The sequence below is a fragment of the Schistocerca americana genome, chromosome 1 (genome assembly GCF_021461395.2).
Source record: "Schistocerca americana isolate TAMUIC-IGC-003095 chromosome 1, iqSchAmer2.1, whole genome shotgun sequence".
Lineage (NCBI taxonomy): Eukaryota > Metazoa > Arthropoda > Insecta > Orthoptera > Acrididae > Schistocerca > Schistocerca americana.
Genome location: NC_060119.1, coordinates 139,601,773 through 139,617,336, shown reverse-complemented (window position 1 = coordinate 139,617,336; position 15,564 = coordinate 139,601,773). Strand labels below are relative to the sequence as shown.

The 15,564-nt window shown below is 40.2% G+C and overlaps 1 protein-coding gene across 1 annotated transcript in view; it reads right to left on the bottom strand.

Moving 5' to 3' along the window:
• The window catches only part of LOC124607387 (baculoviral IAP repeat-containing protein 6), a 315,981-nt gene that overhangs the window by 219,417 nt on the left and 81,000 nt on the right, over positions 1-15,564 (bottom strand). The window contains exons 16-19 of the mRNA XM_047139740.1: positions 9,119-9,424; positions 7,275-7,529; positions 1,402-1,553; positions 1,225-1,329 (exon numbers count right to left, since the gene is read on the bottom strand). Coding sequence (XP_046995696.1) covers positions 1,225-1,329; positions 1,402-1,553; positions 7,275-7,529; positions 9,119-9,424 — 818 coding nt within the window. The remainder of the gene's footprint in view (positions 1-1,224; positions 1,330-1,401; positions 1,554-7,274; positions 7,530-9,118; positions 9,425-15,564) is intronic.

The following is a 15,564-nucleotide window of genomic DNA, read 5'->3' as shown; positions in this document are numbered from 1 at the left end:
ATGCAACACATTTGGAATTAAGCTAGTGAACTTGTGTGTCAACATTTTGGCAATTTGCCAGTACAATGCAACCACATTTTACACATGTTCTCATTCTCTGGAACACTCAAGGACAACTTTTCAGGAGATTTTATACATGTATCTGTACAGAATGGTACTACACACAATTTGTAACCCATTTTCCAAAACATAAATTCCAAAATAAGACATCACTGTGAATAACAGTTATGACAGTAGGAACAGCGAGCTAGCCAGTGCTGTCACAGGCATCACATGACTCAAATGGATGTTTCAGCACGCTTTCGAATTATTTTAATTTCATTTCCATTTTTATAAAAGAATACTGAAATTCAAGAGGAAAAAAGCATGTTAGAGGAATAAAATTACATAATTAATCACTTGTGACAACATCCAAAAAACAGTCAAGTACCCTATTATGCGTCCATTAAACATGGCTCCCCAAACTCCATGAACTAGCTCAGAAAAAAGGATCTCTGCAAAAACGCTGGATCTTCAACACAAGTGCATGTTTAACCATCCGTCAGCAACTATAAAACAACAAATAGGTACCCACAAGCAATCATGGAGAGGTAGTGTTGCTGCTGCAGCCATACAGCGAATGCGGACCTGAGGTTGACCAGACATACCCACTATCAAGTCTGGGTTACCTCATAGGTAGCAAAGCACATGAATGTTCATCCTTCTGTTGTTTATAGACAGTGGTATCAATTTCTAACAGTAAGGTTAGCCAAGACATAAGACGTCCCACCCCCCCCCCTCCCCCCCGCTCCACTCATGATGTTTCCCCAACGACTGATGTTGACTGCTCACATTAAAGGTAGACTTCACGAAAATGGCGCACTACTCTCTTCACAGAAGAAAATGGTTTTGTTTCAACTGAAATTATAGCCCATTACTGACCATCAAGCAATCCAATAACCCTACACTGTTTGGCCTTACAAGGATAGTTTTGTAAAGGAATATCTTTAACAGCTAACAAGTCAGCATATGAAGTGACCTCAAGAATGTCACTTCAACTTCAAGAACTGCATTCATGATTTTTTGGAGTGTACAGCCACAATCATTAACCAATCCCTAATTAAGTGCATGATATATTGCTGTTCCATGTAATTATATTCTGTATTTTGCTGTACCGCTCTGATAATTCTGTAAAATAGGAATAACACACAGTAAATAATACGAATTCAGTTCTGAATTAATTACCTGACGTCGTAAGCAGTTCTCGCAAATCCAGAACATCTGCTGAGAATGCAGCTGCTGAGGCTGCTGGAGTGCTGGCAGACGAAGTACCACCACCACCACCTCCTCCTGCTCCACCGCCACCTCCAGCCCCACCACCATTTCCTCCACTGCCTCCGCCACCACCTCCACTTCCTGCACCTCCACCGCCACCACCATTGCCACCTACAGCATTGCCCATTTCACCACTCACAACTGTAGCATAAGTGATTGGTACTGACGAAAATTTAGCAGGTGGTGGTGGTTCTGTGTCAAACAATTCTGGTTCAAATGGTGTGCTATAGAGCCCAAACCTAGGAGGACAGAAAAAAATTAACAAAGGTCAATACAATGAGTCTTACTAAAATTTTTAAATTAACTAATCACCAAGAGAAACTACTGTCAGCCATTAAAGTGCAATTTTTGACACGTAATTCTTCAGGCTTTTCCAGTGATCTGTCAGCATCTCGAAGTGTCACGTATCCTGCTAGATATCAGTGTCATTTGTACACAATTTTTCAGGCGTTACATGACACTCCTCATCGAGTGGACGTGTCCAGTCTTTACACCTAAGGCCTTCCTTCTCCATGGTTGGTTCCAGGCATTTTGTTCTCAGCTTGTTCCCACAACAAGCGTCCTTTGGCGTTCCCTCTTCGATCTGTTGCACCAGGCCAAGTGCTGGCATTCTGTTTTCAGTCCAGTGTGGTTCTAGGTGTTTCCCTTGCAGTCCATTCCCACAAGAAGCATCCTGCAACATTCCATTTTCAATCTGGTGCATCTGGTACTCTGTCTGGTGACTGTTCCCCATGTCTGCACTCCCAGTTTCTCTTTTTGTGGTGTTCTACTGCTGCCACTGTTGCATTGTCAGCAACTTCAGTGAATGATCCAAGACTATTGAGTCGGTACCAGAGTCATGATTCAACAGGTTTTCCGTCACCTTTATCTCTACAGACTCTCTTATAACACTGGCCCTATATCTGTGGGGTGTGTATGAGAAACCTGGTTTCATCAACGTTCATGGAATGATTGATTTCCAGACAGTGTTTGGAAATGGATGATTTAGTTGCCTGTCTTAGATAGATGTGCCTCTGATGTCCTTTGCATCTGACACACCCTGGCCTAGTTGTTTGAGCAATGTACAACATGCCACATTGACAATGTATATCATAAATTCAAACAATGGAGACGCCAGGTTGGAATATCAACAATCTAGGAAAAGATGATTGCTACTTACTGGAAAGACGACATTAAGTTGCAGACAGGCAATTAAAAGACACTAACACACAAGCTTTTGGCCACAGCCTTCATCAGAAAGAGAAACAGAAACACACACCATTCATTCACACGAGCAAGCCAACTCTGGCATCTCAAACCAGAACGCAACTATCATGTGGAATGGAAGCAGCAGTCTGGACGGGGTGTGAAGTGGGAAGGATAATAATGTAAGGGTGGAGGGAGAGAGAAATGCTGTCTGGTGGAGTGTGCAGGGATTAGAATGTCAGTAAGTGCAGCATCAGGAGGTTGTGTGGGAAAGGGAGGTGGGGAAATGGAGTGAAAAAGGAGAGGAATGGGGAAAGACGGGCTGGTGCATTGGCAGAGGGTCAGAGACGAGAATGAGGGGAGGTGATAGGACAGAGATGGTGGAAACCGTTGGGCGAAGGATGTAAGGACAGTAAGTTACTGCAGGTTGAGACAATTATGGGAATGGAGCAAGTGTTGTAACATAATTCCATCTGCATAACCCAAAAAAGCTGGTTATGGAGGAAAGGATCCAGATTATCCACGTTGTGAAGCAACCATTGAAATCAAGCAAGTTATGTTTAGCTGCATGTTGTGCCACAGGATGATCTACTTTGCTCTTGGCCATAATTTGGCAGTGGCCATATGTCCTGGTGGACATCTGGTTGGTAGTCACAGCAATATAAAAAAAGATGTGTAATGATTGCAGCAGAACTGGTATAGGATGGAAATAGGAAGTGCTGCGTGAGTGGATTGGGCAGGTCTTGCACTGTGTTTTCCACAGGGATATGACCCTTGTTGGAAATGGTTGGGATTGGGAGCAGCATAGGGGTGGACTAGGATGCTGTCAAGGTTGAGTGGGCAATGGAACAACAACTTTACGAGGGGTGGTAGGGGTCTTGGATAGGATGTCCCCAATTCAGGGCATGATGATAGGTAATCAAAACCCTGGTGGAGGATGCTATCAGAGTGGTGTTTGGTGACAAATGGGGCATTCCTTTGTGGCTGGTTCTTCAGGGTGGTGGGAGGATTTGGGGTGTGAGGGGAAATGGCATGCAGACTAGGTCTGGTGGATAGTGCCTGTCTGCGAAGACCTTGGTGAGACCCTCAGCATACAGGGCAAGGGAATTCTCATCAGTGCAGATACAATGTCCCCATGCGGTTAGACTGAATGGAAGGGATTTTTTGGTGTGGAAGGGATGACAGCTGTTGAAATGCAGGTACTGTTGGTGGTCGGTGGCTTTCATGCGAGCAGAGGGGAGGATGGTGTCATCAGAGTGGAGGAAGTCCATGTCCAGGAAGGTGGCGCTTTGGGTGAGGAACACCAAGTGATCCTCCCCTCCACCACCAATTTTTACAAACTGCTGCGGAGATAGGAGTAATCCTTACAAACCGTTCTCCCTCCTGTAATCATCTCAGCCTCAACCTAAGGTAATACATTGTCCCCGCATCCTCCACCCAACAGTTTCCACTCCCTTGACCCATCACCTCCTCCTCATTCTTATCTCCCACCCTCTTTGATTACTGCCCTCTGCCAATGCACCTGTTCATCTTTCCCCACTCCTATCCTTTTTCATTCCGTTTTTTCTACCTCCCTGCCCCACAACCTCCTGACGTTGAGCCTGTTGGCATTCTAGTCCCTGCACTTTCCACCAGACAGCATTACTTTCTCTATCCGCCCATACAATGCTAACCTTTCCTCTTCCCTGCCCCCTCCAGACTGCTGCTAGCATTCCACGTGATAGTTGCATTCTGGTCCGTGATAATGGAGTTGGTTGTCATGTGTGAATGAATGGTGTGTTTCTCTTTCTGAAGAAGAATGTGGCCAAAGCTTATGTGTAAGTGCCTTTTACTTGTACTTGTCTTCAACTCAACATGACATCTGAACAGTAAGTGGTAATCTATCTATTCCTATATTATTTCATAAATTCCTTGTTTTTTGTAGTCTACAGGTCATTTTCACATTTCCCAATAGTCCTCTTATTTGGGTAGGTGGACAGAACACTCACTATGTTACGCTTCCTGAGAGTGCTGCTGAGTTTGGCACAAACAGATTCCACACAGGGCAGGTATGCCACCTCTTTGCTTCGCCTTGCTCTTCTTCTAGACTGTATGGTGGAGTGGCTGGTTGAAGGGCCTTCTGAATCTGTTTGGCCATGCATCCATTTCTGCAGAACACTGATCTTAGATGCTATATTCCTGCTGCCAAAGTACTTTGGTCTGACAAGATGTGTACATTGTGGACCAATGTCTTCAGAACTCCATTCTTCTGTGCTGTGTGATGACAGCTGCTGGCTGTAGGTTTGCAATACATCTGGCCATACATCTGGTCTTCTTTTGACAAGTACACCCAGAAATGGCAGCCAGTCATCATTTTCCAGTTCCATAGTGAACTTAGTATCTGAATGGCATGAGTTAAGGTATTCCAGAAACTCACTGAGTATATCCTGAGTGAGACCAGATCACAAAGGTATCATCCACATACCTGAAGAAGCAAGTGGGTTTGTATATAGCCAGCTCTAATGCTACCTCCTCAAATATCTCCATGAATATATTGGCAACCATTGGAGACAGAAGGCTGCCCATGGGTACACCTTCTGTCTGTTCATAATATTGGCACTCACACAGAAAATAAGCTTCGGTCACACATGGACAGGTGTACTGGACAGAAGACAAAACTTCAGCACTTGGCCGGGTGCACCAAGCCGAAGAGGGAATGTGTAAGAACACTTCTAGAGGGAACAGAACATAAAGGGAAATGTTAGAACCACACTGGACCGAAAACAGGACATCAGCACATTGACAGTGTGCAGGACTGAAGACAGAATGCCAGTGTTCAGCCTGGCACAGTTGACTGAAGAGGGCATGCTTAAGAAAGCTTCTAGTGGAAGTGGACTGCAGAGGAAACACCTAGAAATGTCCTGGACTGAAAATAGAACTTCAACGTGCGGAATGGTGTGCAGGACCACAGAAGGAATGTGTACGAATGCTTCTAGTAGGAGCAGGCTGCACACACAACACTTGGAACCGACAGAGGAGGGAGGTGACTTTAGGTATAAATAATGAACCCGTTCCACTCGAAAATTAGTCTCAAGTCGCACCCAATGCAGATAATGAGTCATGATGTCAAAGTATTGTGCACAAATGATGCTCCTATCCAGCAGAATACCCAATACATTAAACAAGGACACACAACTTGTAGAGGACTGTTGACAGGACACTTTCAACTTCAATACTCTCAACAGAGCTCTAAAAATGCCAAGTTTTTAACTGCACCAAAGCTAAGTAAAATCTCAATATTTCAATGACTGCCTCCACTGAGATCTTCAGGACCAATTCATTTAAAGTCTACTTTCATCAACAGAATGCCATACCATCATCAGTCGTGAAGATAGCATTACATTAGCAGCCATAAATGACGAAACCAGATTATTAAAAACAAGAAGTACAGAATGCTATATTGCTATGGACAGGAAGATTTTGCGGAAACAATAATGCAAAAAGTAAACAAAATTGGCAGTTTTCAGCGACGAGGATTTTTATGAAATGTTGCAAAATTTTCCAGCACAAAAATGTTATGTATATCAGACTAGGCATTTACTGAAGCCCATAACTGATAGTTACTGAAATCTGAAATTAAATTTTGACTTATTTTCTCCTCAAGGCTAAGGTACCTGTATAATCTTATAATGACACTTCATTTCCCATGTACCACACTATGATGCGGCAACAAAACACTTTACTTCCAACTTCAAATTTCCCAACACTTTTGAATATAGCATACAAAAAAGTGACACATATTGTAGACATCTTCTATAAAACTGCCAAATACAGCATTTTTTGCAAACACATATCATGTTCTCTGCTTGGTTCACTTGTATCAACTAATCACGATATATGACGTGATGTCAGACAGAAAAATCGTGCTGCACAAATAATACAACTGATTGCTTCTTATGGAATCATATCCATTCGTTTTGCCAACTCACGACCAACATAACACCCACAGCAAAGTAAAAATAATATTGGAGCATACAATCACAGTAATCTGTTGTACTGCCAGGACATGACTGCAAGGCATTCTCTACTGTGATTCACCGAGAGAAACAAACCAAGCAAGTGCCATACTGATTTATGTGTTTACTATGAAAATATGTAATTTAATTGATGCCACATTGTTTGTGGTACAAGTTGCTGCATGATAACATTGAGGACGGCACTGTTGCTGAATAAAACTAATATCTCTCTTCCAAATTAAAATATTTCTTCATTACTGTGGGAAAAGGAATGTTTGGTGATGAAACCAACATGCTGCTGAAAACATGGTGAGCAAACTGCTTCGGGCAAGGGTGAAGGATAAAACTAAAACACACTGGATTGCGCCTTCAAATTAGGCTAACAACTCTTATGGCCTCAGATCTTTGCATGTCTTGTGTTCACAGGCCCCAGGTGCTTCAAAAATAAGCAACCAGAAAATAATAATAATAATAGACACCAAACACAGAATCTGGCAAAAATAACACAGAAAGTGTCATAAAGTTATTTTTTTCTGCCTCTGTGTATTGCTACTGATTTGACCCAAATGTGATCCCACAAGAAAATCAAAGCTTTTAATCTGAGAATGCCAGTGCAGAGGAATTCTCGCAATTATTATTTTGTTGAATACTCTTGTAACAATACAATGGGTTTAAAACTGCTTGTCTTAAAATTTTCCTTTATTGGTGATGGTTAATATTCATAGTATATTTTACTTTTTAGACTGGGAGTGTTACAGTGACTTTCCAAAATAAACAAACCTGGTACGAAGCAAGAGATGGAAAGGATTTGTGCGGGTGTTCATCTCCTGTGCCACTTGCTGGAGCAGAGTGACGCATTGTTGGGCAGCGGCTCCAGTGTTATCAAAAGGTAACACTCTTGTCAGTAACAACAGGAACCAGCGGAGTGCTCCCGCAGTCTGACAGCAGCTTATGACAGGTAACCAGTCTATAAGTGCTTGTAATACTGATGTGTCAAACCTCGCATTTCCACCATCAGAAGCATTTTTCATACCTCTGGAAAAAGAAGTCAATATTTTATAGACAAATAAATAAAATAACAAACAATGCATCACGCACTACCCTGCTGAGAGAGAGACGAAATTTACACACAGCAAAAGATAACATGAGGTTGATACAAGTATGAGATACCACGAATTTTGAGACAAAGGTCAAAGGAAAAATGTCAACACGTAAAAATGACCTGTTTTCCATTATTTTATTATACTAGTGATTTTTCCTTATTCCAACACATGTAGTAACTTTCATTTGTCATTTTTGTTTTTCTCTTATCAATTACTAATGGAGCTATTTCTAATTGTACAGGTATAAAAGTGCATAAGCAGTCTTGTGTTTCATCTGTTTGCTATAAAGTAAGGACATATTAAAGAGTTTTAAAACAGCACATGAGCAATGCACAGAAGCCGACAAAAGCACTAACAATGCTACAAAGAAAATAAGACAGTACACAGAAAGTAACTTTTTGTACTGTATATTACTATATATTTAGCATTAGTATACACAATTCTACACATACAGAAACAAGTTCTGTTTCTCTAATAATGAAAAAAATTGAATACTTCAACTCAGAAAGAGACCAGATCACAAATCTCTTTCACTTGTTAGATTATTCATTCACATTATGTTTATGCCATCTGTAGAACATCTCTGACAGTATCTACATTATTTTAAATTACAATACTAAACAAGTCCTGCCAGTATTTCTTCATCCTTTTGCTGACTCCTCTGTTCTGCCTTTCTGCGAAGAAACACTTTTCTTTACTGGCTCCTCCCCAATCTTACACAATCATCTATTATTTAAATTTGTCTCTTTGGAATACAGCCTCCTCTTCAACTCTTACCTTGGTAAGAACAGCTCATAATCCTTAAACCAAAAAAAAAAATGGTTCAAATGGCTCTGAGCACTATGGGACTCTACTGCTGAGGTCATTAGTCCCCTAGAACTTAGAACTAGTTAAACCTAACTAACCTAAGGACATCACAAACATCCATGCCCGAGGCAGGATTCGAACCTGCGACCGTAGCGGTCTTGCGGTTCCAGACTGCAGCACCTTTAACCGCACGGCCACTTCGGCCGGCCCTTAAACCATTTTCGCTCTGTTTTATAAGGCTGAAAATTCTTTTTGTTAGTCTAGTGTTCTACATTCTTACAAAATGTCTTTGTAACTCGACATGAGTCCCAACAAGTCTCTCACTGTGCCCCGCATTTCATATGAAGAGCCAGAAGTGAGTTTGGGATGGAATCAATATCAAACTTCTGCACCTGCAGTCTGATAATCATCCCTAAAGCCAACAAGTTATGACATTTCCAAATTATTTTAACAAATAACACCTTCTACAGTACTAAAAATTGTTATCATGTGTAAAAAGTGTGTGACAAAACAACTGAGAATATAAGATATGTGCCCCTTTCTGTGAGGGAATGATTAATTCTCATTCTCAACCAACTGTGAATGATATCTGCGAGCCAGAAAACTATCTACCTGAAATTAAACAATTATAAATCAATCATTCACACTGATCAAAAGCCACAAACAAAATGTTGTATTGTAGACATTTAACACCAAGCTGGAATGAATACTTACTCGCTGCAAATGATTATCAACTTCACACATTTGCGTGCAACGCTGCGCCCAGAAAGTAAGAGGCAGCTCTGCACCAATCGGCTAAGGTACTTTTCAACCATATACACAAACTCCAGTTGCTGGGTGTGGCTTTCAATTCTTCCACGGGCGCTCCGCAACCTTGACAGTCGCACAGATGCTACCCATGCCAGTACATCTAGAGCTAAGCCTTGAGCAGTAGTCGTCCGATCTGGGCCCTCGAGGAACACAACATGCAGAAGTCGCTCCACAAATTGATTTGATTCCAGCATTGCACAACGCTGACTCCTGCAAAACGTTAGACAGCAAGTAAAAAGAAAATCAACATGACTAATTTAATTATTTGTACATATGGAGCAGTTGTTATAATTTTGTGATTGGCAGTCAGGTAGACAGTAAACTAGGATTACCAAATGGAGCACAGTGCACTAATTCTATTGAATTCTCGCTGTCACTTCTACTGCTGAGAAACTGAACGAAAAGCAGTAACATGTCATCAGACAACATGTAGTGAATGGATTATAATAGGGACGGAACTGGAAAATGTGGTATCTATTTTTGGCAAAATTCACTTCCATTTTTTGCAAAATTCATGCCTATTTTTATTGAAATTCACATCTTTTTTAAAATGATTAGAAGCACAAATTTAAAAGGTTGTCATGCTAAATGAGTAATAATAAACAAAGCCTCAGGCCTTTGAAATTTACAGTTAGCAAAAAAAGTTTTGATTGCGAACTTTGTGACTGCTTTTGCAAAGTCAACACCACCTTTTTCTTCCAAAAATGGCCCGTTTTCTTCATTAGGCTGTACTTTGGCTCCTCTTTGCAAGTGCAGGGCAGCAGATACTCACTCTCATATTGTTTTCGTGCTTACTGTCAGCAATTACTTGTATCAGTACCTGGATCATTTTCAGTTCATGTCTTTATTCTCATCTGTTGTTCACTTGTTTGTGGAAGAAAAATAAACTTTGGTTCATTGTAAATATGCTGTTGTTTACATCTTACAGTACTATACAATTGGTGACAAGGTTGGTTTTCCCTTCCGCATACTTAGTCTATTTGGTTGTTCCTCTGGTTCTTCTGCCCATGGAGGCAGTGCTCCAATCTCTCCTTGAGCAACAATAGGCTCTTACAGTTGCTATAATGAACTTATCGGCCACATTGACTACTCAAGCTTCCACGCCATTGGCATACTCACCCCCCATTCCCCTTATGACAATGCTGCTGAAATCTTGGAGGCTTATGAGAAGTGGCTTCCATAAAACTTCCTCACTTTTGCTGTGATTGATGCAAACATGTGTGAGGCTTTGTACCTTCCTTGTATTTCTCCACAGATCTACCAGTTGTTGTCCCAGTTACCCCCCACTCCAGGAATCTTGAGTCACTTATTTGACGAAATGTGTAGGTTGTTGTCAAATTATCACTGTAAATGCTGGCATGTCACCGCAACACATGTAGCATTCTCTCATCATTGTAACAGCCCCACCAATCCTACAGGACTTTAGTGGCCAAACCAACACTCATCATGATTCCTATGTGGATTCTATGGCCTGTGCACCAACATTTGGTTGGCTCCTGACAAAGAGGTGTATCAACACTCACCACAGTGTGAGATCCATCTCTGGTTGAAGCATTAATTCTCTATTGCTGCTGGTGACCAGACCCAGGCTTTGTGTTCCTGGTCACCAGGCATCAGTCAGTTCTCGGGAGGGGGGATCAGGGATGACACAGCAACCATAGAAACAGGGCTTTCTGAGACACACTGGGCAGAAACATACCAAACAACCACAACAACAACAACAACAACAACAACAACAACAACAACGGCAGCACTCTGCACTTCCTTCTTACATATACTGTTTTGTGTAACATGACAAGGTCGTGTGCCCTAAGCACTGGCAATTTGCAAGAATAGTAGGAAAAAAGAAGGACATATAGTGTCTGTATGCCATTCCCAACCCCCTCCTGTGAACATGGACAGGGATCTCAATTGTGTGTCTTCAGTGCTTGCAAATCATGACAAACTGTTTATCAGAGCGTGAGTGATGGAAAAAGTGCTCAGACAGTAAAAGAACACAGTTGCAGTTTTGAGTTTACTGAACTCGCAAACTTATGTGGATTTGGGATTTCTGGCATTGTCTCCAGTTACTCGACATTTGGCATATTACAGTTTTGAGACAATTTACGGTTCCCACTATGTAAAAATCTGTGGTTTGTTCCTTGATTTTTTTAATTATTGTTATACTGGAGATTCTGACAAAGCATATTTGTTTGGTCTAGACACTTTCAACACTTTTGGTTTCTCCATCTCTGATACTGTGCACCTCGTTTCTGACCATGTCCCTTTTAGTATCCCTGTGTTTGAGTTCTCCTCTCTCTTCTTGAATGGGTTAGGTTGTGCCACTAACTTTGCGCCCCATGTTACCATGAAACCTATGGCACAGGTGTGCTTTTTCTGTGCTTGCCTTATTCCGGTGGCTTTGCGTGATCTACATCTACAGCTACACAATTCCTCTGCAATTCACAATTAAGTGCCAGGCAGAGGGTTCATCGAAGCGCCTTCAATCTATTTCTCTACCATTCCACTCTCAAAAAATGTGCAGGAAAAACAAGCAATAAGATCTTTTTGTATGAGCTCTGATTTGTCTTATTTCATCATAATTATCATTTCTCCCTACGTAGGTGAACACCAACAGACTATTTCCGCAATCAGAGGAGAAAGCTGGTGGTTAAAATTTTATGAGAAGATCCGGCTGAAATGAAAAACAGCTTTGCTTTAATGATTGCCACCCCAATTCACATATCATGTCCATGGCACTCTCTCCCCTATTTCAAGATAATACAAAAGGAGCAACCCTTCTTTGAACTTTTTCAATGTTCTTTTTTGAACTTTTTCAATGTCCTCTAATGGTTCCATCTGATGTGGAGCCTACATCGCACAGCAACATTCCACCAGAGGGCGGACATGCATGGTGTAAGCAGTCTCTTGCACTTTCTGTGTGTTCTGCCGATTAATCACAGTCTTTACCCACAACACTATCTATGTGATCATTACAGATTCAGTTATTTGTAATTTTAGTTGTTAAGTATTTAACTGAATTTGCAGCTTTTAGATACGTGTGATTTACTGCACAACCAAAATTTAGCGAACTGCTTTTGGTATTTGTGTGGGTGACTTCACATTTTTCATTAATTAGAACCAATTGGCACATTTTGCACCATACAGAGGTCTTGCTTAAATCATTTTGCAGTTGGTTTTGCTCATCTGATGACTTTACAAGACAGAAAATGACTGTTTCATCTGCAAACAATCTAAGAGGGTTGCTCAGATTGTCTCCTATGTCGTCAAATGAAATCCCGACTTGGACTGGCTGACATCATTGGGGGTTATACAGCCTATTAAATCGATTGTTTAAAAAACGACTGGTCAGCTGCACCTCCGCAGTGACTCTGAAGTTTTAGTTAATGATCCATCTATCATTGACATCTACCCTTTGCCCCACCCAGACAAGTTGTTAAGTTAACTCGACCGGGACCAGTTTTCTCCACAATTGATTTATCTGAAGCCTATTTATAGGTTCCGCCCCTACTCACCACTTCCGGCCCAGAATCTCCTACCGCTGCGGCCTGCAGTGGCCACTACAGAGGCAGTGGATGTTTCAACTGCCGTCCCCATGGCCGCATCAACAGTATGTCCTCTCCCCAAGGGGGAGGAGTGCTATAACCTGCCTGCTGTGGGCCACGTGGCTCATGCACACAGCACAGAATCTGCTGCACCCTCTCTTCTTTACAAGTACAATGCAGCAGGCACTTTCTCTCATATTGTGTTCATATTTATTGTCAGCAACTGCTTCTATCAGTACCTAGATTGTTTCTATGTTTGTGTCAAACTTTCCTGTTGTTCACTTGAACATGGAAAAAGAATAAATTTTTATTCACTGCAGCCATGCTGTTGTTCTTGTGTCACAGAACAACACAGTTTGATTTGAGTAGTGTTGTATCATTCTGTTGTACACAGCGATATGGTCAATGTCACAGTATATTACATTTATCAATGAATGAAACTGCGCAGCAGTCAGGAAATATTAACCTTGTGAACAAATCTTAAATCAACTTTGGGTGTTTATGAAGTGCAGGCAAATACTGAATGCTAACATTAGTTAGCAAAAAACTGCAGGGCTCACATAAATAAATAATTACATTTCCTTTGTTTTTATACCTCTCTTAATGCTTTTATAGTATAAATGTACTTGTTACAGGTACTGAAAATGTGAAGTATGATGTGCAACAAATAACAAGCACTCCTATCACAGCAACAATATTTATATATGGAATCCATCTTTTTTTTCTTTTTCTTTTTTTTCTGACAGATTATTTTTCCACACACAGGATGAGTGACAACATAACATTCTATAACATTATGTAATTAGCACTATTTTATGTTTATAAAAACAAATACATTTTTGTGTCTGCTGTATTTGTTATATTTACAACAGGCTGACAAAACATGTCATATGTTAATCCTTACAATAACTCCCACTCTGTTCCTTTAGAGAAATGACAGAAGACCAAACACATGTCTCTCAAGGTGACACATCTACTACAACAGAACATTCATTCTAGGGGTGGGGGTAAGGCGGGCAGGTGAGGGTAAGGTGGGCAGGTGAGGGTAAGGCGGGTGGGGTGGAGAGCCATGTGGAAGGAAGAGAAATAAAACAGACTAAAACAGACTAATACAATTTTATTACTCATTTTTATCTCCTCCACACCAATCTACATATTCTAACCTTTATTGTCTTCTGCAATTGCTTCTCTCTCTACTGGCCCATTCCATAACAAATTAAAAAGTCCTGATACCTCCTTAGCACATGTTTCACTACTTCTAAAGGTTTTTTTATAAATCTTTCCATGAATATTTTTACTAACAGCTCTTCAATGGTTCACTTATTTTGTATATCCTAATTTAACATCGCATTTAAATTGTATTCTGATTTTTCCAAGGCCCATGTATGATTTCCACAGATAATTATTTTTTACATGCAGCTTCCTTATTTATATGCATATTTGAATATAATTATATTCTGTAATGTAGAAATTTGTCTTTGCAAATGATGTTTGATCTTACTTCCTAACTTTTTGCTTTCCTACTCTAATTTTAACTGCTCCTCAGACAACTGTTTTTCTTGATCCAACGACTTTCATTACTTTTACTTTTCTTCTTCTTCTGCTAACATTTTGTTATAAAAGACTGGTGACCAGCAGGAAGTATGTTTCCCTATAGTTTGCTGTTTATAAGTCAATGCAGATAACAATTACAAGTCAAATGTTTTTAAATGCCGATTTTTAGTTTTTATCTCTTAATCATGACCCCATTTTTAGGTCGGAATCTTAACTACTTCATTTTTCTGGCTCTCTGAAGCACATCCCCACCACAACTGATAATCATGTTTTTGTTTCTCTTCTTGCTAATGGCCACAATTTTATTTTTTGATTTTCTGAAGTCCAAATTTTGGCTAGAGACAATAACTCTATTTAGAAAGAACTGACAGAATTCTATGTTATCTGTGTAACAGATGTTATTCAACCTTTTATCTGTCACCATTTTGTATTTTGATGTCATCTGAAATACGACCATCAACCTCCAATGGGGCTTTTAGTTTCAGTACAGTTCTTCAGTTATGCTGATTTGTTCACTGTAGTACCCTGTGAGTTTAAACTGATTATTAAGGATCCAATGCTTAAAAGTGGCTGGTGCCTTCTTGTAATATATAATGCATACAATTTCTTGTCAAGACTTTTTTGTACTAAGACCTGAATAGAAAACAAGGTGTCCTTTGTTCCAATATCTGCCTTAAACCAAAATGTTTCACTGATGTTCACCTCTATATGCCTCTGGAGATGCCAGTGTTGTATTCTCAAGAACACTTTCAGAGTATGATATTAAGTTCACTGATTTGTCATTTATAACTTAATAATAGTGAGTCTTATGTATATTATACTTTTTACATATAAATTTTCTGTTTTCAAGCTAAGAGTCCCTGCATGTTATCTACAAGAATAACCTTTTGTCATTCTTTCACTTTTTCTCTATTTTCTTCACAATCTCTTCCTTTTAAATGTTGTTTAAGTAATAGTGGCACGACAGGAACTTTTTCTTACTTTTGTACATTAACTGATATTTCTTGACTACTCACTTTTATTATGTCAAGTTGTTCTTCACCAATATTTTAAATTATTTGTATGCATCTATACTTGAATATAAGATGCTGATGACTCAAGTCAAAAGAGGAACCAGAAACTGGTACAATTGATATGGCACCCAGAAACTGTCCAGAAAACAAATGTAATAAGTCTCTGATGGGTAGGAGATGGGGCTTGTACAACTGAATACAGTGCTTGTTGGAAGACAAAAAGAAATACAACTACTTG